The sequence below is a fragment of the Carassius carassius genome, chromosome 16 (assembly GCF_963082965.1).
Source record: "Carassius carassius chromosome 16, fCarCar2.1, whole genome shotgun sequence".
In the NCBI taxonomy this organism is placed as follows: domain Eukaryota; kingdom Metazoa; phylum Chordata; class Actinopteri; order Cypriniformes; family Cyprinidae; genus Carassius; species Carassius carassius.
This window is the reverse complement of record NC_081770.1, coordinates 26,635,072-26,656,650: the sequence shown is the minus strand read 5'-3', so window position 1 is coordinate 26,656,650 and position 21,579 is coordinate 26,635,072. Positions and strand designations below refer to the sequence as shown.

The 21,579-nt window shown below is 38.7% G+C and overlaps 1 protein-coding gene across 1 annotated transcript; it reads left to right on the top strand.

Moving 5' to 3' along the window:
• The first annotated feature begins 899 nt into the window (after window positions 1–899).
• Window positions 900–20,978, top strand: smc3 (structural maintenance of chromosomes 3). The gene is made up of 29 exons (XM_059569743.1): window positions 900–1,122; window positions 1,626–1,701; window positions 3,151–3,189; window positions 3,306–3,373; window positions 3,634–3,705; window positions 3,782–3,861; window positions 3,945–4,023; window positions 4,514–4,631; window positions 4,852–5,027; window positions 5,113–5,193; window positions 6,049–6,213; window positions 8,493–8,614; window positions 9,060–9,273; window positions 10,243–10,346; window positions 10,590–10,689; window positions 11,460–11,620; window positions 11,709–11,850; window positions 13,094–13,244; window positions 13,324–13,476; window positions 14,165–14,316; window positions 15,268–15,426; window positions 16,019–16,126; window positions 16,213–16,321; window positions 16,416–16,663; window positions 18,419–18,631; window positions 19,019–19,207; window positions 19,318–19,495; window positions 20,018–20,124; window positions 20,293–20,978. Exons 1-29 carry the CDS (start codon window positions 1,108–1,110, stop codon window positions 20,362–20,364), a joined length of 3,651 nt encoding a protein of 1,216 aa, XP_059425726.1. The 5' UTR covers window positions 900–1,107; the 3' UTR covers window positions 20,365–20,978.
• The last annotated feature ends 601 nt before the right edge of the window (window positions 20,979–21,579 follow it).

The window sequence follows — 21,579 nt, the reverse complement described above, 5'->3', positions numbered from 1 at the left end:
TCATGTTGGGTGTAATGCATTAGCCTACCATTTACTTTTACTAAGAGTAATTTAGTTTTTATTTTTGTCATTACAGTTACTTCTGATGAACCTGCATTAGATACTGTATAGACTGTACAACTCCATATAAAACAATAGGGAATTTAACAAAGAAAGTATGTTCTTAATGTAAAATTGCTCCTATATTTTTTGATCAGTTCAAGACCAATTTATGCAGTTTTCTATTATTCATTTGAAAGAATTAAAAGAGCAGTTTCATGTCTTCTATGTTCAACTGGTCAAGGTTGATATAGGATTTAGATAGTAATTAGTAATGAAACTCTTTCAAAGAGCGTAATTAGTTTAGTAACCTAATTACACTGTTGAACATGAAATGAGTTGCTAGTTGTTCATGATTTGTTAGAGTACCTTACACAACACTGTTCAGTTATGAAGGTTTAAGTCTGAAAGAAAATGTGCTATTGAATGAGTATCCATATACTCTATTTAGTATATAATATACTGCCTGAAGAACATTTAAATACTACGGTACTTTTATGTTGGTGAAATACATTAAATGGATTCAAAGAAAGAAAGAAAGAAACCAACAAACGTGAAAGGAGGCTTAATAATGAATGAACATTACTCAAGTGTTTATTTTAGCAGCTGTCTTGGCGCCCAATCTCTACCTCGACGGACTAAACTAAATTTACAGAAATAGGGGTAACGTTACAGACAAAATGGATATGAAACTTATGAAAAAGCGAGGAACTCATAAAAAAATTACTTATTAAAATATCTAATTAAGGTATCTTGAAATACGACGTTTATGCGCTCCATTACTATTCCTTTAAACGTTTAAAATAAACAATAATTATTAGTCCCCCTAAAAAGATCAAGTCGACTCGTCCGTTCGTCCCGCCTCTGTCGCCATTTTGACTGTTATGTCTGTTTCGTGCAGGGAGGGAAAATAAAATTTGATAGTCCAGAGGAGTAAATATCGGACAAATTCATCCGGTGTGCATGCATATTGATCTTCTCTTAAACCCTTCTTCTCTCTGAGGAGGAGGGTGTTTAATTCGACTTCATTCGCCTGGTTTCTGAGGAGAGTTTTGTGCAGAAGCCGACATGTACATTAAACAGGTAACTGACTGAGTTGCGACCCACGCGCTGCGTATAGAATTACGATTCATCTGCTGTATTATGTGATTCAGCCACTTATTTACATATCGTAACTGACAGATTTGCACAAAAACGCATTTTTCTTAACCTCGAGCTTTCTGGGTTGTACGTTTTTTTACGAGTACACGACCTTCAATGAAGTTAGCATTAGCTTTAGCCTTAGCTGTCAAAACATTGCAATCAAGCTTATTCTGTAAAATTTATATTAATCAGTCACTACTTAAATGAACTATTGCTTGCTGCTGCTGTTCAGATGAGAGCAAACTACGAGTATAACATTTAAGTTACAGCTGTTTCTTCTGTATATAGTAACTTTGTTTGTTGATGATAATAACATGATGTGCTTTTTTATACACGTCACGCACATAAGTTATTGTTTACTTTTTTAGCACATTTGTATGAGACGCATTCTGCCAGGTTGTGTAATAATATTGACAGGTTGTGTGTTATATGTGTGTGTTCAGGTGATTATTCAGGGCTTTCGCAGCTACAGAGATCAGACTGTGGTGGACCCCTTCAGCTCCAAACACAACGTGATCGGTAAGACTGACCCCCTCCTGCCACGGGACACCCTCGTCAGAGCAGAAATAGGCTAGGGAAGATGGCTCAATCAATCAATGAAAAGATAAAAACACACACAAAATATGATATCAAATGTAATATATTTAAAGGGGTGGGAATCTATGGGTATCTCACGAGTAGATCATGATTACTGATGCATCACAATGTTGTCATACGTCCTGTACATCTGTTATTGGTGGAAATCTTCAGGTACTTCATGATCCGATTCGATTCTGGGAGTCACGATCCGATTCCAAAAGGATTCTTGATCTACATTTTTTCCCCCAATTAACTCTTCTGCTGTGCAAATACATCTTTACAAATGTACTTCTTAAACAAAATTGCAGTTATATGCTTTGCGTTTATAGTTGTACTCTCTGTATGTCAGTACTGCCTTATTAAAAACAGGAGTGTGAATCTCCACTGGTTTCACAATTCAGTTCAATTATCATTATCAACTCAATATCATGATGCGTCACATTCTCAGTTTTCAATATTACTTACTGCACATGGATACATTTTCATATAAATTTTATATCGAATTTATTTGGGTCAAAATTAACTTTATTTTTTAACAATTGTTTATTTAAAATAAGTGTTCTTTAAGTGTCCGAAAGTGTGCAGACAATAGTTGAGGATTTTTCTCTCGCCGTTTGATTATTACTGATGAGATCATAGAAGGTGGCAGCTTTAACAGACTGCATTCACACGCAGATCTATTTCGATATCAGATGTTTTGTCCTGCTCTGAAAACATAACTTACTGTGTGTACATCAGTTTCGTATAAAAGTATTTGAAAATGCAAGTGTATTTAACTGCAGCAGAAGCTGAGCTTCAGGACAACAAACACAAAGCACACGTGAAAGCTTGTCAGTGGACGAGTCTCGTGCATCTAATAGTACTGCATTCAAAATGGCAGAAATGAAAGCATATCTGAAGTAAAACACGGCGGGTGGAAGCACAGACTCAAGCGATGTGCATGTCTCACAGCGCAAATTATGAGCAATGAAGCCCAGCGCTTCTTTAGCATGCACACACTTTAGCATGAAATGTTCAGAATCGTTGAAGAGAGAATCGCGATGCATCGGAGAATCGATTTTTTCTCCCACCCCTAATGTTTTATATAATATGTATTATTAAATATGTATTTACAATATATTAAATCAGACAGTAAAACAGATTTGCCTTAGATATTTTGTATTTTTGTAATGTGTGTAGAAATATATAGATTTTGTCACATAAATAATCATATATGACATGCAGGGAAATGATTTTAACATCCACCTTGTTACATAAATATAATAAATGTAGAAGTTAAATTAAAATAAAAATAAAGTTGTACATAATAATGCAATAAAATAATATTTATTTTATTTAAGAAAATACGTTTTAAAATGTATTAATGTGTTCACATTAAATTTTTCACAGTTGGAAGAAATGGATCAGGAAAGAGTAACTTCTTTTATGGTAAGTAAAAGATACCTTTTTTTTATTTTTTATAAATACATAAATTTAATACACATCAAAACACTAAAGGTGCAGGTGCATAGTTTGATGAGTGATTTTCTTGTATTCCCCTTCAGCCATTCAGTTTGTACTCAGTGATGAGTTCAGTCATCTTCGTCCAGAGCAGCGTCTGGCTCTGCTTCACGTCAGTTATTTTATTCTTTTATTAAATATATATATATACTTTTTTTTTTAAATATTTAATTTCAATAATTTAGGTAAACAAAACAACAACTAAGAACAAAAAACATTGTGTAATTTATAGATTTTACAACATTTATGTATTTTCCTTGATTCTTATTTTTTATTGTATTTATTAATTCTGTATATATATATATATATATATATATATATATATAGTTTTCACTAACTCTGCTGAACAATGTACTTTCATGTTATTCTCAGGAAGGCACTGGTCCTCGAGTCATTTCAGCCTTTGTGGAAATTATATTCGACAACTCTGACAACCGGCTGCCGGTAAGAAACTGCTCCTAAATGTTGAGAAGCGCACTGAAGTAAAGACCGGCGAGTAACTTGAGCTCATTACCCTCAGATTGATAAAGAGGAGGTGTCTCTGCGCCGCGTCATCGGAGCAAAGAAAGACCAGTACTTCCTGGACAAAAAGATGGTCACGTAAGTTTAGCTCTTTTAACAGATCAGAAGAGCGTTGACCCCTTTGAGCTGTAGACTAATGAGTTGTGTTCTGTGTGCTTCAGGAAGAACGACGTGATGAACCTGTTAGAGAGCGCTGGCTTCTCCCGCAGCAACCCCTACTACATCGTCAAGCAGGGAAAGGTACGCAAGTGTCCCCTGACATGGGACACATGATCTATGGGTGTTTACAGATATTATCACTTAAAGGAATAGTTCATCTAAGAATGAACATTGTTATCATTGACTCATCGTCACATTATTCCAGACCTGCATGAGTTTCTTTCTTCTGTTGAACACAAAACGAGACATTTTAAAGAAAGCTGCTCACCGAAGAGTTGACGGTAGCCATTGACTTCTATAATTCTTTCTTCCAAATATCCTCTTTTGTGTTCAATAGAAGAACAAAACCCATACAGGTTTGGAAAAAGTGGATGGTGAGTAAATGAGATTTTCATTTCTGGATGCACTTCCCCTTTAAACCACAGCTGAAAACAGTGTTTTCCAGCCCTCATTACCATTAATGCTCGTTTGCAAACAAGAGCGTGGCTCTTGGGGGTAAAGTGGCGCATATGCTGTAAATGAGTTTGCTCACATTGTGAAACTTATTGTACTGTCTGAAACATGTAAATAGATCAATCAGATGGCAACTGCGCCTGACTCTCAGCGTCTGAAGCTGCTCAGAGAGGTGGCCGGCACCAGAGTCTACGATGAGCGAAAAGAGGAGAGTATCTCGCTCATGAAGGAAACAGGTAGAGCCTTCACTTACCTATTTCTGTACAGATGTGTCATCATTAAAGTCAAAATGCCATTTATCATTTCCAGTCTATCAAGAAAACTGGTTGTCTCTGTGTTATTTTGTGAAACCAAATCGCTTTAATGAATCGTAACACTGGAGTAGATGCTTGCCTGTTGTTGTTTTATGGTCAGAGGTTTGTGACGTGTGGTTTGTTCTTGGGTGTATGTGTACAGAGGGCAAGCGAGAGAAGATTAATGAGCTGCTGAAGTACATCGAGGAGCGTCTGCACACTCTGGAGGATGAGAAAGAGGAGCTGGCGCAGTACCAGAAGTGGGACAAAATGAGAAGAGCTCTGGAGTACACCATCTACAACCAGGAGCTCAACGAGACCCGGGCCAAACTGGACGAGGTACACGCGTCAATACACATTATCTGTTACACTGTATAATGCTTCGCTGCCGATCATTTAAAGATGGTGTGATTCCCTCCTCTAGTTGTCCTCTAAGAGAGAGACCTGTGGGGACAAATCTAGACAACTGCGAGATGCTCAACAAGATGCTCGAGACAAAGTGGAGGTAAACTGAGCTCTTTTTTTTTTTTAGAAATATCAATAGCATTTGTATTGAAACTATATTCACTGAATGAAATCAAATTCTAAATCGAGAATCGAATCAAGAGCTTGTGACTCGAGACATCTGAATCGATACCCAGGCCTAATTCAGCGTTTAATTGATCCTGAGAAGCGCTTGTCATCACAGTTGTAAACACGACGGATTTCTTCTTTCGTGAGGGTGTTTGGCGTAACTGCATCTTTGTTTCCAGGCAGAACATTAAAGCAATGCGACACACACTTCTGGAAATCCTGTATAATTCAACCAATCCGATAACAACTTGACTCCTGAAGTGTTTCCAATGTTGTGTGCCATATGCATCAGATGTTCAGCCAGCAGTTCATGAGTGTGACTTCTGAGGCTGAGACTAGTGTGTAACACTATATTAGATCAGGGCAGCTCTTAAAGTCAATTGTGTTAACAACAAAATCGAAAAAATCTCTCATCACTTTTGACTAAATAACTTTAATAAGAAGACATACATTTAATTTAGCAATGAAGAATATGCAGTGTTTTATACAATGTATATAGGATTTTTATTTATTTGTTTTTTTGAATGACTCATATCGGGATATATAAGCATTACATGAAGGGAAACATCTTTTCCTTTTAGATGAACTTGCACTGATGAATCGAGCTCAATAAGATCATTTATCGTCAGAGAGATAAGCACTGATTTCAAGTTCACATTTCATCCGGTCTGTCTAGGAAATTGGCTCTATAAATTGAAAATAAATATAAAAATAGGAAGATTTACTAAAAATCTGCCTTTGCACGTCATGAAACAGCTTATATTGTGTAATCTCCGTGTCTCTGTAGGAAACTGAGCGTGTGGTGAGGGAGCTGAAGTCTCGAATCTCAGCCATGAAGGAGGAGAAAGAGCAGCTGAGCGCCGAGCGACAGGAGCAGATCAAACAGAGGACCAAACTGGAGCTCAAGGCCAAAGATCTGCAGGACGAGCTGGCAGGAAACAGTGAACAGAGGGTGCGACTAGCAGACGCTCACACACCAACACATGCACACGCTACAGGCACACATATGCACTAAACACACACATCTCATAGAAGTGCCATCTTGGAAAAGAGAAAGTTGCTTTTTGGGAAAAGTTTAAAGTGATTTTACACTACCGTTTATTAGATTTATTTTTTATATTCACCCAAGCCACATATATTCGATAAGAATATAGTGAGAACAATAATATTGTGAAATATTTCAACAGCTAGTTTAAAGTAATTATTGCATATTAAGATATGTTGAAATGTAATGCAAAGCGGAGTTTTTAGCTTAGAGTTTAAAGTGAAAGTGAAAGTGAAAGTGAAAGTGACGTGACATTCAGCCAAGTATGGTGACCCATACTCAGAATTTGTGCTCTGCATTTAACCCATCCGAAATGCACACACACTGTGAGCACACACCCGGAGCAGTGGGCAGCCATTTATGCTGCGGCGCCCGGGGAGCAGTTGGGGGTTCAATGCCTTGCTCAAGGGCACCTAAGTCGTGGTATTGAGGGTGGAGAGAGTACTGTACATGCACTCCCCCCACCTACAATTCCTGCCGACCCGGGACTCGAACTCACAACCTTTCGATTGGGAGTCCGACTCTCTAACCATTAGGCCACAACTTCCCCACTCTCTTAGTTTAGTCTCCAGTGTCATGTGATCCTTAAGAAATCGTCATTATGTGCTGATTTGCTGCTCAAGAAACATTTCTTATGATTATCAATAGTGAAATCAGTGCTGCTTCATATTTTTGTGGAAACTGATGCATTTTTGTCAGGATTCTTTAAAAAGTGTCAAAGAACAGTTTATTTATGAAATCCGTTTTATTACATGTTTTCCAAATTCTGTATTTTTTTTCTTCGTTAGAATTTTTATGTTTTTCCATTTTAACTTTCTGGACTCCTTTTTAATGGTTACATTGAATTTTAATAATCAAGGAGCACGTCCAATTAATAAGAATCACTAAACGTCTCACTACTTAACATCAGTTTATTAAAAGTAAAAAATAATTAAATGTTTAGGGCCCTATAAAATGTTTTTTTTTTTTTTTTCTCACCTTTTATTTTTTTTATTGTTACCAAATTCAGTTTTAGCACGTCTAGTTATTCTTACAATAGACTTAAGAAATTCTGTGTTGTGCATTTTTAAAATGTTCTGGTTCTCAGATTTAATTTAATTTATCTTTTAACTAATGAAAATTAAAAAAATATATATTTTTCTTTTTTTCTTTTTTGGCAAGTAAAGGGGATTAACTATTAAAATTAAAACATGGAAGAAATATTGTGTGACTGTTCCTTAAAAAAAAAAGAAATTTTTATAAATTTTTCAACAGTAGTAGGATTTCACACATTCAATTGAATGATAGTAATATATTTCTGGCACAATGTCTTTAAGGTAAATATTTAAGTATAAATATTATGGTTATTTTTATGTTGCTGTGAATACCTTTAAATTACTCTGTGTGTGTGTGTGTGTGTGTGTGTGTATATATATATATGATTTTTGTTTTACTCAAATGAAACTGTAAAAAGCTCATGAAGTGCTTAACTCTATAACGTGCACATTTTTTCTTTCTTTATTTTTTCAATAAGTTTGCATTTAAGTATAAACCCCATTCCCTCAAACAAATACTCACCTGCTTGCTTTTCTCTATTGCTGTTGCAGCAGAAACAAAGCGGTGACTGAATTCACAAGCAAACACGAGGGTGTGATCCACATGCTCACAAATGCAAACACACTCATAAATGCCCACTAACAGCCAGAGAGCTGCAGGAAATGCTGGCAGGCTCTAGTGAACAGAGGGTCCGCAGTGTCTCCGTCTGCGTCACGATCTACACACACTCACTGCAGCCCGGGCTCGTAGCCAGACGCAAACACAAACATAACGCTTGTGTGTCCCTGTATGTGTGAAATGCACACTTTCGGTCGGCCCTCCTGCATCCCGGCTTGGCTTCGAGCAGGATTAGCCCCACCTGGCCAAGTGTGTGTGTGTGTGTGTGTGTGTGTGTGGAGAGGCAGAAGTGCGTCATTTTCCCCGTAGATTGGTGAATGTGAATGTAGGTTTGCTCAGATGGAGATCCCCTTTGTTTCTGAGTCTACACACCTGTTTGTGTGCGGTTTATTCTTCTCCATTTAAATATGAACACCTCCTTACGCATTTATGCTAAATGTATTTAGGCTTTCTATAAAAAGAGGCGAGACTCAAGAATTGATGTCGCTGTTTGTGATTCAATACTCTGTCCCCTCTGGCTTCCTGTCCAACAGAAACGGCTGCTTAAAGAGCGTCAGAAGCTTCTGGAGAAGATTGAGGAAAAACAGAAGGAGCTGCAGGAAACCGAACCCAAATTTAACGCTGTGAAAGAAAGAGAGGAGCGAGGAATTTCCCGGTAAACTCTTTGAGGTGTTGAAAGGGCCCATGAAGTGGGGAGCATGGACTTCTTTTTTTGGGTTGACGTACTTGCTATTGAAACAGGAAGCTGGGGTGGGACTTTTTTGTATTTTCTTATAAACAACTAATATTTTTTTTACGTCACAGTCCTCCAAAACCTATTATTTGCTTGTTGCTACCCCTACTGTCTTATAAGTTTATAGACTTTTGATTTTGTAAGAGTTCATCACAATGGCTGCATTTATCTTTAAAGAGTTGACTGTCATATCCTTGTGTTTAAAACCAAGTCCCGTTCCTTTCGTGATTCCACAAATTATTTAAACTATTCACTAGATGTCATAGAGGACGAGTGCTTTTCAAGTGCTTCTGGTGTCTTTAAGTAATGTTTGCAGTACGCTTAGTTCTGGAGTCATCTGTTTTGTGTTTGTTTGTGAATTTTTCAGACTGGCTCAAGCCACGCAGGAGCGGACAGACCTGTACGCCAAACAGGGCCGAGGCAGTCAGTTCACCTCTAAAGAAGAGAGGGACAAGTGGATCAAGAAAGAGCTGAAGTCTCTGGATCAAGCCATCAACGACAAGAAACGGCAGATCGCTGCCATCCACAAAGATCTAGAGGACACCGAGGCCAGTAAAGAGAGAAACCTGGAGCAGTACAGTGTAAGATTTGGCTATGTTAAAACTCATCTTGGTACTGAACAGCTGATACGTAACTGTTGCCAGTTTTATGAGAAGCATTTATTCTTTAAAGGAATAGTTCACCCAAAAATGAGAAACTGATGAAAAAAATTGTATTCACCCTCAGGCCATATATAATATAGATGAGTTTGTTTCTTCATCAGATTTGGAGAAATGTAGCATTTCATCACTTGTTCACCAATGGATCCTCTGCAGTGGATGGGTGCCGTCAGAATGAGAGTCCAAACAGCTGATAAAAACAACACAATAATCCACACCACTCCAGTCCATCAGTTAATGTCTTGAAAAGTGAAAATTGGTGTGTTTTAAGAAACCAATCCATCAAGATGCTTTTAACATCAAACCATTGCTTTTGATAAATAATTGGTCTATAATCCAAAATATTAGCTTTCTCCAGTGACAAAGTCTTCTCATCTGAATCAGGAGAGAAATATTATAGGAGTAAATCAAACACTGTTTACATGGAAAAACAGTCCAAAACGGCTCTCAAAAGAATGGGGGTTATTTTGATATGTGAGAGACAACAGGGGACCGGGACCTTTTCACCGGAGGAAGCATTGTGATGGATTATGACATTCAATTTGGATCAGGAGCGATGTTTTAAAGTGAAAACACCTTGATGGTTTTGATTCTTACAGTCATACAGCTTTTCACTTCAAATGATGTTAATTGATGAAGTGCTGTGGATTGCTTGTGGATTATTGTGATGTTTTTATCAGCTGTTTGGACTCTGATTCTGACGGCACCCATTCAGTGCAGAGGATCTATTGATGAACCAATGATTTAAAGCTACATTTCTCCAAATCTGTTCTGATGAAGAAACGAACTCATGAGTTAAACTTAATCAGAAAATTAACTTTGGGTGAACTATTCCTTTAAGATGTTTCTGAACCTTTTAACAATTTTTCCCAACTTTGATTTCGGCTGCAGAAACTGGACCAGGACTTGAGTGAAGTGAAGACTCGAGTGGAAGAGCTGGACAAGAAGTACTACGAGGTGAAGAACCGAAAAGATGAACTTCAGAGTGAGAGAAAGTAAGCACCATGGGAAAATATCTGGCTTCGGTCCATTTTTCCAACATCCCACCTTTTCTTATTTCCTGTCAGAACCGTTCCCCTCCTCACCTGGCGTCTTGGTTATTAATAATCCACGAGCCATAGGTTTCACAGCACGCTGAGGCTTGATGGATGAGCTATAGAATAGGGTGTCCTGCTGACCCCAGGCGTGGTGTTTGTGAGCCAGGGCTGATGGGTGTGTCCGTGTGCCTCCTCCTGCAGCTACCTGTGGAGAGAGGAGAACGCAGAGCAGCAGGCGCTGGCAGCCAAACGAGAAGAGCTGGAGAAGAAACAACAGCTACTGCGAGCAGCCACCGGGAAGGTTAGCCACCAAAACAGACCTGTGTGCTCTCCACACGTCTGTCAGTGTCACTGATCTCACTGTGAACAATAACCTGTGCATTACTGTTATTATTGGTGTTAAATACGGGAAATGTAATGCAATGTTCTGTTACGTCAGAACAGGGCTACATTATATGCGTTAGCTTAGTTTCTTACTCTTTGCCCGTGTTTTTTTTTCTCTTTTTTTTTTGGCACAGTTTAGCCAAAACATGTGACTGCATATAAATGACTAATAATAATGATGATGATAGTAGTAATACTAGTGATAGGTATTGTCATTATTTTAATTATTAGTAGCACTAAATAAACAAAACAAAAAATGCCATGGCACGAGCTGTTTGTGTGTAAATTGACCACAGTGCCACGCTTTACTCTTAATATGCATTGCTTATTTTAATTTAATTAAATCACAGCTTTTGAGATTTGATGATCACACTGAGCCATGTCACGATTCAGATTTTACAGATCGTACAGACCTACCCAAGAGTTCATGATAAGTAACCAGTGTGTATGTATTTAAAAGCGTGTAAGAAAGCCGCCCACACTGGTTCACTGTGCATCGGCTGAACTGAACCATCCCTCTTAAGCTCGACTTGGCCGCTGGACGGTTTCTCAAGGACTGAGTCAGTCACTAATTATAGCAACTCTCCCACATTACACAAATATACATCAGTCAGTATAGATGAAGTGGGATCCTGGCTTGAAATGAAAGTAGGAACTTTGAAAGGCAGTGTTTTTCTCTTTCTCCAGGCTATTTTGAATGGCATCGACAGCATTAATAAAGTACTGGAGCATTTCCGGCGGAAGGGCATCAACCAGCACGTCATCAACGGGTACCACGGCATCATCATGAACAACTTCGAGTGTGAACCTGCCTTCTACACCTGTGTGGAGGTGACCGCCGGCACCAGGTCGGACACACTGGCTGTTATTAAAGTTTTCTGCTTCATGTGGATTGGTGTGTGAACTGAGAGCGATGGTGCTGCTGTGTGTGTTCAGGCTGTTTTACCACATCGTGGAAACGGATGAAGTGAGCACCAAGATTCTGATGGAGTTTAATAAGATGAACTTGCCAGGAGAGGTCACCTTTCTGCCCCTCAGCAAACTGGACGTCAGGGACACCGCTTACCCCGAGACGAATGTAAGCTCACACCACTGACGTGACATTTAAAATGCACCCTGTTGGACTTCCTGATTGCATGTTTTCTTGATCCGCTTAGATCCACTACCATCAGATTTTTACTACCATCATCTGTTTCACTTGAATGTATGTCACAATACATAAGAAAACTTATTGTGCACATTTTTCAGTACAATGCATAGTTTGAAACTGACTTCTGTGTGAGTCTGCCTGTTATTCTCAAGGGAAAATATTGGCCAAAAAAAAGTCCTTATTCAGTCTGAAATGCCAGTTTTATATCATTCAGTCAACTCTGATTGACAAAACCAACTCCTCTCCAGGAGTTATTTTTCTTTTTGTATTCCGAAAAAAAAAAAAAAAATGATTTGGCTTATTTTATTTTCATTAATATACAATTGCACTTTTTGTTAACGTTTTAAGTTACATTTTATGTTTGTATTTTCTGTTTTAGCTTCCATTTTACAGTTTTAGTAATTTTGGCATGTTGTTTTTAAAGGGTTACTCCACCCCAGAATTAAAATGTTGTCATTAATCACTTACCCCCACGTCGTTCCAAATCCTTTGAATCTTTGGAACACAGTTTAAGATATTTCGGATGAAAACCGGGAGGCTTGTGACTGTCCCATAGACTGACAAGTAAATAACAGTGTCAAGGTCCAGAAAAGTATGAAAAGCATCTTCAGAATAGTTCATCTGCCATAAGTGGTTCAACCGTAACGTTATGAAGCGACGAGAATACTTTTTGTATGCAAATAAAACAAAAATAATGACTTTATTCAACAATTTCTCTCCTTTGTCTCTCCCACATCACCGTAGCACCATTTTAATGACAAAATATTCATTTTGGGGTGGAGTATCCATTTAAGTTGTTCTTTTTGTATTTTTATATTCATTTTTTTTAAATGTCTTTTATTATTATTGTTTATTTATTTATTAGTTTTAGGTTTATTTCTAGTTGTTTTAGTGCTTCAAGATAAACTAAATGAAAACTAGAAATGTTGCATTGGCAGCTAGCTGAGATTTTTTTTATTTATATACTGTATTTAATTTTATTTCAGTTTAAATTTATTTTAAAGTAACATTTTTATTATTATTGTTTTAATTAACTGTTAATGTTCAAGAACCCTCCTTTAAACATGAAGCTCATTCATTTTCTCTCTTTTTCTGCGTTTATTATTTTGTTATTGTGTTCAATGTAAATCGATGAACATGACCTCTAATTCCTTATCTGCGTTCCCTGCAGGATGCAATCCCCATGATCAGCAAGCTCCGTTACAGCCCGAACTTCGACAAGGCCTTCAAGCATGTGTTTGGGAAGACGCTGATCTGCCGCAGCATGGAGGTGTCCACTCAGCTGGCTCGAGCTTTCACCATGGACTGCATCACACTGGAGGGTAAACCCACGCCGTCTCGTGTGTGCACTTCTTCAGCACGGACTGGATGATTTCTTAAACCCTTGTTTTGGTGTATCAGGTGATCAGGTGAGTCATCGGGGCGCTCTGACCGGTGGCTACTACGACACGCGTAAGTCCCGTCTGGAGCTGCAGAAGGACATGAGGAAGGCCGAGGAGGAGCTCGGAGAACTGGAGGCCAAACTCAATGAGAACCTGCGGCGAAATATTGAACATATCCTCCTCGTACACACCTCAGTCAAGTTGATTATTGAGTCCTAATCGTTTGTGTCCTATCGTATCGGCCTAGATGACGCAAGGTCATAGTGGATCACCGAGTGAGTCAGCTAGTTATTAACATGTGAGCTGCACACATGGTGTTGTATTAGTGAATGGAGGGATCAGAGATTATGTGTCCGGATCGGTGGACATGACCGTCAAGGCTTCGAGTGATGTTAGTTTAAAGCCATTGATCAACACACGTAGGCTTTGTGTGGCTCATTCCCTGTGACTCATTCAGAGCTAATACGATGACGTAATCATTTTATCAGCTGCAGCAAAAACAGGCTGAATAAAAGTGTTTAACAGACTGTATTTGTACAGTTGAGAAAAAGGGATTTAGGATGATCGGATTTTGAGGTTTCAAAAAGCAGCATTATTGTTAACCAAATCTATTTAGAGTAGTCAATTGAAATAAAGCTGAAATAAAATACAAATAATTGGATTAAAAATGTAAAATAAAAAATGTTGTCTTGGCAGCTCACTGAAAACAAAGCTAAATCGAAAAACAAAACTTTAAATAACTTAACAACTTGCGAATAAAAGCTAATTAACGTTAATAAATGCTATAATACCATTATAATAATAAAATAACAGATGAGCAGGAAGGGGGTTGTTGTCTTCCCCTTAACTCAGTGGTCCACGTATCAATAATGAGATTGACCAGCTGATGAATCAGATGCAGCAGATCGAGACCCAGCAGAGGAAGTTCAAGGCATCCAGAGACAGTATACTGTCTGAGATGAAGATGCTGAAGGAGAAGAGACAGCAGTCGGAGAAAACATTCATGCCCAAGGTAACACCATAATACCACAACTGCTATTATTTACTTTCAGCCCTCTACATTGTGAGTAAATCACTCTCATATGCGACTAAATGATGTCTAATGTTATTTAGACCTCATCTAAATGATGATTTTCCTCTCCAGTGTGTTAGTTGGAGGCTAAGTATAAGTTTAGCACAGATATATTTTCACTCGCGAACACTCAGCTGACTCTCCGTTAGACGATCTGTGCTTAATGGATCCGCAACGCACCTGTATTTAATGTACCGTAAACTCTAGTGTTAAGGCGCACAAATCGCCGTCGCTTTCTCTCACACTCACATAGAGAAAGAGAGAGAGAGACCAAGAGAGAGAGAGAGAGAGAGAGAGAGGATTGGCGTGCTACATTTAAACGATATTCTTTGTTTTATTATCTTGTCAAAATAACGGCGTTTCTATGGAAGACTTCAGCTTTTAAGAACAGCTGGGTTTTCCGGTAGTGGGTGGAGTTAATGCGTGAACGGCAATCTCATTGGCTGGCACTCACCTATTACCGTCCCTGTTTTGATTTCAGCAAATCAGTTCGAGCGAACACACAAAATCTAATTAATATTCATGAATCCAGCAGCTCATTAATCCTTATTAATCCTTACTGTGCTTTATAGTTCTTATTAGTAGGAATCGTAGTATTATTATTATCTCATCAGTATTTTTGTAGGGGTTTGACCCGCAATATTTTTTTTTCGCTACAGAAACACTGAATGACCAAAAAAAGCACCACCACCAGTCCAGTTAAAATGTTCAGTTAAAACGACTAATAAGTATTCAAACATGGTTATCAAGTTTACTTCTAATTACTAAAGTTCTATTCTTAAATGATATTTGATTATTATATCAATCGCCAAGGTGTCCGTAGAGGGTTGACTATCATTTTATTTGTGAACCGAATCTTTAAAGGAGTTTTTCTGTGATGTTTCCCCCCAGCAACGCAGTCTTCAGAGTCTGGAGGCCAGTCTGCACGCCATGGAGAGCACGCGGGAGTCTCTGAAGGCAGAGCTGGGGACAGACCTGCTCTCTCAGCTCAGTTTAGAGGACCAGCGCCGAGTGGACGACCTCAACGACGAGATCAGACAGCTGCAGCAGGTTCAACAACACAACACAACGATCAACACCATTACATACTGAGTTTGAAAACTGTGTGTGTGTGTGTGTGTGTATCAATATATACAGTGCTTAAATTTATTAGACCACCACCAGCACCCATTTTTGTTGTTATTCAATAGTTTTCAAATGTACTGGTTTACAAGACCGGCAAACCGTGCTTTTTTATCCCCTGTTAGTCAGTCTGAAGCTCTAGTTAGGTTTATATGAGAATTAGCCCCGAAGCCACAGCTGCAGCTCTTTCCCACCTCCGGCCCGACACACGACACACACAGCAAACAATTGATAAGCTACTTTAAATGTTGTATAACCGGCCCACATCATTAGCCTTTGTTATTTTTGTATGGACTTCAATTTGGTTTGCTAATTTGTCTGCTTTTGTACTCTCAGACAGGCTTAGCATTGAAGCATATGCATATGAGTTTCATTTATTCCTTTAGATGCGGCCAAAAGCCACATGTCCTGTTTTTAGTCTAAAATTGGCTTTATAATAAGCGATTAAAACCCGAACACGTGGCTTTAGGCCCTTCAGTCTGGGGTCAGTCAGAGATGTTTGTTTTTCACATGTTTGTAGGACAACAGACAGCTGCTGAACGAGAGGATCAAGCTGGAGGGAATCATGACCAGAGTGGAGACGTACCTCAACGAAAACCTGCGCAAACGTCTCGACCAAGTCGAGCAGGTGAAGAGAACCGCTTTCTCTTTCACCAATAAAGCCTTTGTGAAACACAATGCCATGTAGTACTTTAATAAAGTGTGTGTTTGTAGGAATTGAATGAGCTGAGAGAAACCGAAGGAGGAACCGTCCTCACAGCCACGACGTCAGAGTTAGACGGCATTAATAAACGCATAAAAGACACTCTGGCTCGATCTGAGGGTGAGTGAAGATTAATGGTCTTTTATATATATATATATATATATAAAGCCCTACTTTTGTTGGTCTGCATTTAGTTTCTCATCTCGATTTCCAGATTTGGACTCCCTCATCGATAAGACGGAGGTGGAAATAAAGGACCACCAGAAGAGTATGGAGCGCTGGAAGAACATCGAGAAGGAGCAGAACGAAGCCATCAACCATGACACGAAGGAGCTGGAGAAGATGACCAACAGACAGGGCATGCTACTGAAGAAGAAAGAGGAATGCATGAAGAAGATCCGCGAGCTGGGCTCCCTGCCGCAGGAGGCCTTTGAGAAGTACCAGACGCTGACACTTAAACAGGTACAGCAGCCTTTTTTTACCCTGGAGTGCAAAGTTATTTCTCCTCTTTAGTTAAAGTTCACGGTGAGGTTCTGTTTAATTTTCTGTGACTCATTTAGAGTGACATTAACCCGCATTTTCCTTCTCGCTCAGAAAATAGCTAGTCGCAAATGAGGTCATGAACGAGTCTTGCGTAATCCAGTGAGGAGCGAGGCATGACCGGGTAGCCTCCTCCTCCTCCTCCTCCTCCTCTTCGGCTCATGTCTGGCTTTAGTTTTCCCTCTCATCCCCCTCCAGTCTCGCAGCCCTCCCACCTTGGCTCTCATATTCGCTGTCTTAGTTGATCTTCCTCCTCTCTCTCCAGCGCTCAAGTCAGGGGCTCTATTGTGTGTCAGGCCTCCTACACAGAGGTGACTCATTCTTCATTACCCCATCCTCGCGCTCTTGTTTTTTCACCCTCTCTTGGTGAACTCGAGGGCCTGGAGTTGAGGAGGGAGGTTTTTGAGTCGTGCCATTTCCGTGCGTCTTCTGGAATTTTCTCTTGCAGGTTCAGAAGTGGGATTTATTGCATTGCGTGCATTTGGGTGTGAAAGAATTTGACACATTTTTTGTAATTTGCAAAATTATAATTTGGAGCCGATCCCAAACTGTTAAAAGTTACTGTTACTAAGTTGACATGGTGATAAAAAATAAGAGATGGATGTTTAATGAAAACTCTGAGTTGTTTTTGCAATCATTTGCAAACATCCCCTAGAAATTTTGTTTGCTAGCAAAAACATTTACATTAACTCACAATCCCCTGAGAAACTTTTGCATTTGTTTGCTGATTTTTTTACCTTTGGTCAGTAAATTGTGTAAATTGCAAAATGTTGTTCCCCTGAAAACCTTTGTTTGTCAAGTGAATTTTCTCATTCCCTTCAGAAACTTTTTGATGCAGACAAAAATGCAGACATTTCACATTGTCTTAGAAACTTTACAAATGTAAACCATTTTTTTTTTCTTGCAAAATGTACATATTCCACTGAAAACTTTTTTTGTTCATTTGCAAAATCTTCTTCTCCCTAGAAATCTTGCATACGTTTAAACATTTTTCCAGTTTCTCACTTTTTTTTTAAAACTTCCCTGACACCTTTGCATTTACTAATTGTCTCTCTTATCCTTCTCACAAAATGTTTCCATTTGTTTAGTTCAGTTTTCCCCATGAAACATTGCATAAACTTGCGTTAACATGCAAAATATTCTCTTACTCTCGAGAAACCCTACAAACACACAGAATTGTCATGTTCCTTCAGAAATCTTGTCAAGTTAAGCAGTTTTTTTCCCATTTGCTTGCAAGATTTTAGTATTTTGCCTAAAAATCTTTCTATCTACTCGTAAAATTCTCATAAAAATACCCCGAAAAGCTTTGTGTTCACTTAAACTTTTAAGTTTTCCTTTTAACTTTTACTCTTTGCATTCACTCACAAACTTTTTTCACTACCCCAAGAAACTTATAAACTCACAAAATATTAAAATTCCTCTGAAAACCTAAGCACTTGCATACAAAGTGTTCTCTCTGCCTCGAGAAGCTTTGTGTGCTTTTGCTAAATTTATTTGCTCAGAAAATGTTCCTTCAGAAACTGCATTTGGAGCTGCATCTGAAAGCAAAAAAATAGTAAGAGAACACGCATGCATTTGAATAGAAGTTTTTCATTTTTCTATCACCACGTCCCCTGAGAGGCTTCATACCACTTGATTGGTTACCTGTAGATTTACCTGTAATTATTTTGTGTGTAGTTGTTCAGGAAGCTGGAGCAGTGTAACACAGAGCTGAAGAAGTACAGCCATGTGAATAAAAAAGCCCTGGACCAGTTCGTCAATTTCTCAGAGCAGAAAGAGAAGTTGATTAAGAGACAGGAAGAGCTGGAAAGAGGCTACAAATCCATCATGGAGCTCATGAACGTCTTGGAGCTGCGCAAATACGAGGCCATCCAGCTCACCTTCAAACAGGTACGACTACGAGACAGACGTTTATTTTTCAATCTATGCGCTTTATTTTTCCATCTCTAATAAAAAAATAAGCATTTACTAACTAAAAAAATGAATAAAATATTGTTTTCAAGTTTCTAATCTTGATACAGACAAAATGTTTTGTTTCCAATAAAAAAGATTAGTTATTTTTTAAATCTGCTAACTGTTTTTGATACCGCGGACATTTTTGCTCCAAACAAGGTTTTGTTTTTTCAGAATGTGTAGTTTTCACAACAAACATTTAGTTTTTCAGGGTTTATTTATTTTTTTCCATGTTAAAAATATTTTTAAATGGACTTTCTACCACAGTAAGCAGACAACATGTCGTCTGGTGCCAGTTAAGCGTCCTGCTGTGTGTCTCTACAGGTGTCGAAGAATTTCAGCGAGGTATTTCAGAAGCTGGTGCCCGGCGGTAAAGCCACTCTGGTGATGAAGAAGGGTGACACTGAAGGTGGTCAGTCTCAGGACGAGGGCGAGGGAGCGGACAGTGAGAGGGGATCCTCCTCCCAGAGCAGCGTGCCCAGTGTAGACCAGTTCACTGGAGTGGGCATCAGGGTGAGGAGACGACGGAGAAGCAGGTGTTTGCGTCTGCAGTTATTGCTGCTGATAATTGACCAGTCGTGTGTGTGTGTGTGTGTGTGTGTGTGTCTGTGTGTGTTGGTCAGGTGTCGTTCACAGGTAAACAGGGCGAGATGAGAGAGATGCAGCAGCTCTCTGGGGGTCAGAAGTCTCTGGTGGCTCTGGCTCTCATCTTTGCCATCCAGAAATGCGACCCTGCTCCTTTCTACCTGTTTGATGAAATCGACCAGGCTCTAGACGCCCAGCACAGAAAAGCAGTGTCAGGTACCATCAGCCAGTACAGTGTTGACCTCAGAGATGTGCCAGCATTTCAGCACTGAAAGTCAGTAAACCGCTACTCCACCAGAACAGCTAACAGAAGGAAAAGCTGTGTATATATTATACAGTTTTATGTTTACCTTTTTTTTTATTTTTTTTTTATTTTTAAGTTTCTGATGTCACCATAAGATTTTTTCTTTCTCCACTTAAATGTTTTTTTTTCACATGTTCTTTTCACGTTTTTATTCTATCACAAATCTTTAAGTATCCGTTTTTTTTTTTTTTTTTTTTTTTTTCCCAAAGGTTTTTTTTTTTTCATAGTGTTTCTAACTACAAAATTTTTTTGTTTTCACTACGATTTAAAAATATATATTTTTACTACAAACCAAATGTTGAATTTTCCTCTACAAACAATAATATATATATATATTTATATAGTTCTATATTGTTGCTTTTGGTGGTTGCAAGCTTCTGCTTTAGTTCTAATTTATTTTGTTGGGTGCATCAGTGTGTTGTATTGTCTTTCAGACATGATCGTGGAGCTGGCAGGACATGCTCAGTTCATCACCACGACCTTCAGACCCGAGCTTCTGGAGTCAGCTGATAAGTTCTACGGCGTCAAATTCAGAAACAAGGTAACAGGCAACATCCACACTCTGATGTGCCAAGTAATTAGCAAATGCAAATGAGTCTTCTTCTGCGCAGAAACTGAACTATAAATGGAAGTCTTGTCAAGTTGAAGCTGCACACATGAGGTCCCCAGACTAACTCTGTGTGTGTGTGTGTGTGTGTGTGTTCGTTAGGTGAGTCACATCGACGTGATCTCAGCAGAGCAGGCGAAGGACTTTGTGGAGGACGACACTACTCACGGCTAAGAGAAACAATGCACCTGTATCACTCGTGTTCCTCGTTTCTCAGCCCCGTCTCAGCTGGTGTGTTTCCTCTTAAAGCCCAGTTGGAATGAATGCAACGTTTCTTTCTTGTATTCTGAACAGGATTTACTGACTAATTGTTGTTTTACAGTTATTTTTTATTTCCTTTACTCTTTGTTAGTTCTCATATATGAACACTGAACACGTCTTCCAGTGTTTTGATGAAACGTGCCCTGCTTTACACCTGCATCGGCTCGGGTTATATAAAGTTGAGGAAGTTCAGTCGCTCTGTTTCAGAGTTGAGCTTCATTAGGGGAACGTGTGTAGTGTCTGAGACTGAATACAAAGGTAGGGGTATGTTAAAGAGCTGCGGTTTGCAGTCTGCTCGTTTTGGCACTGGCTCTCTCGTCCTCAATACTCTAAACCAGCATGAGCTGTTCCTTCAAACTCCCTTTTTTTTAAGCGATCTACAAGAGAGGCTCGTTTTGTAGGTTTCCCGAAGCCTAAATGTTTTTTTTATCATTGTTTTGTTGGTCTCATTTCTTCTTTTCTCTTCGTCTCTTAATGTGTCTTCTTCTGTTGCCCCAAAATAATAAAATAACCTTGGTCTTTATCAACATGCATTGGTTTCTTGCCTCTAGAGGGCGCTGTGACACACATTTTACAGTTTTAATGCTATCACCTCATTATGTGCTTGTTACACATTGAAGAAAAAAACTAATCAAGACTTGGAGGATGCTTTTGGCTCGGCAAGTAAGTACATTTTATGTATAAATATTTATAAAAATATAAGAATATGTTTGTCAAGTTCTATAATTGGTGTACTATATATATTTTATTCATTTTATACACTATATACATGTTTATATATATATATATATATATATTTTATATCTGCTTTTGTAGGTGTTTTTATTTTTCTCCTATAACATAAATCTCAAGGTAAGATGTCACTCCTGAGCATATCATTTAAACGTTAACTATATGAAATATTAAAATAGTTTAGCATTTCTCCTTTATAATGCTTCTGTCACTGTTTTCCATCCTAGAGTCATTCAAACCTGAGCTCATGCAGATTGTGGAGATCGAGCTTTGGAAATGATCACGCTTGTCTGTTATAGGTTTGTAGCCATTCTGTTAAAGGTGAGTCAAGTTCACTGTAACGTTGAGGGGAAATTGGATCCTCTTTCCATTTACCAACAACACAAATACAATTTT

Coding starts and splice junctions, on each gene's coding strand:
- smc3 (XM_059569743.1), top strand. Junction 18,632..19,018: donor TCCAGCTCACCTTCAAACAG/GTACGACTACGA, acceptor GTGTCTCTACAG/GTGTCGAAGAATTTCAGCGA. Junction 19,208..19,317: donor TCACTGGAGTGGGCATCAGG/GTGAGGAGACGA, acceptor TGTGTTGGTCAG/GTGTCGTTCACAGGTAAACA.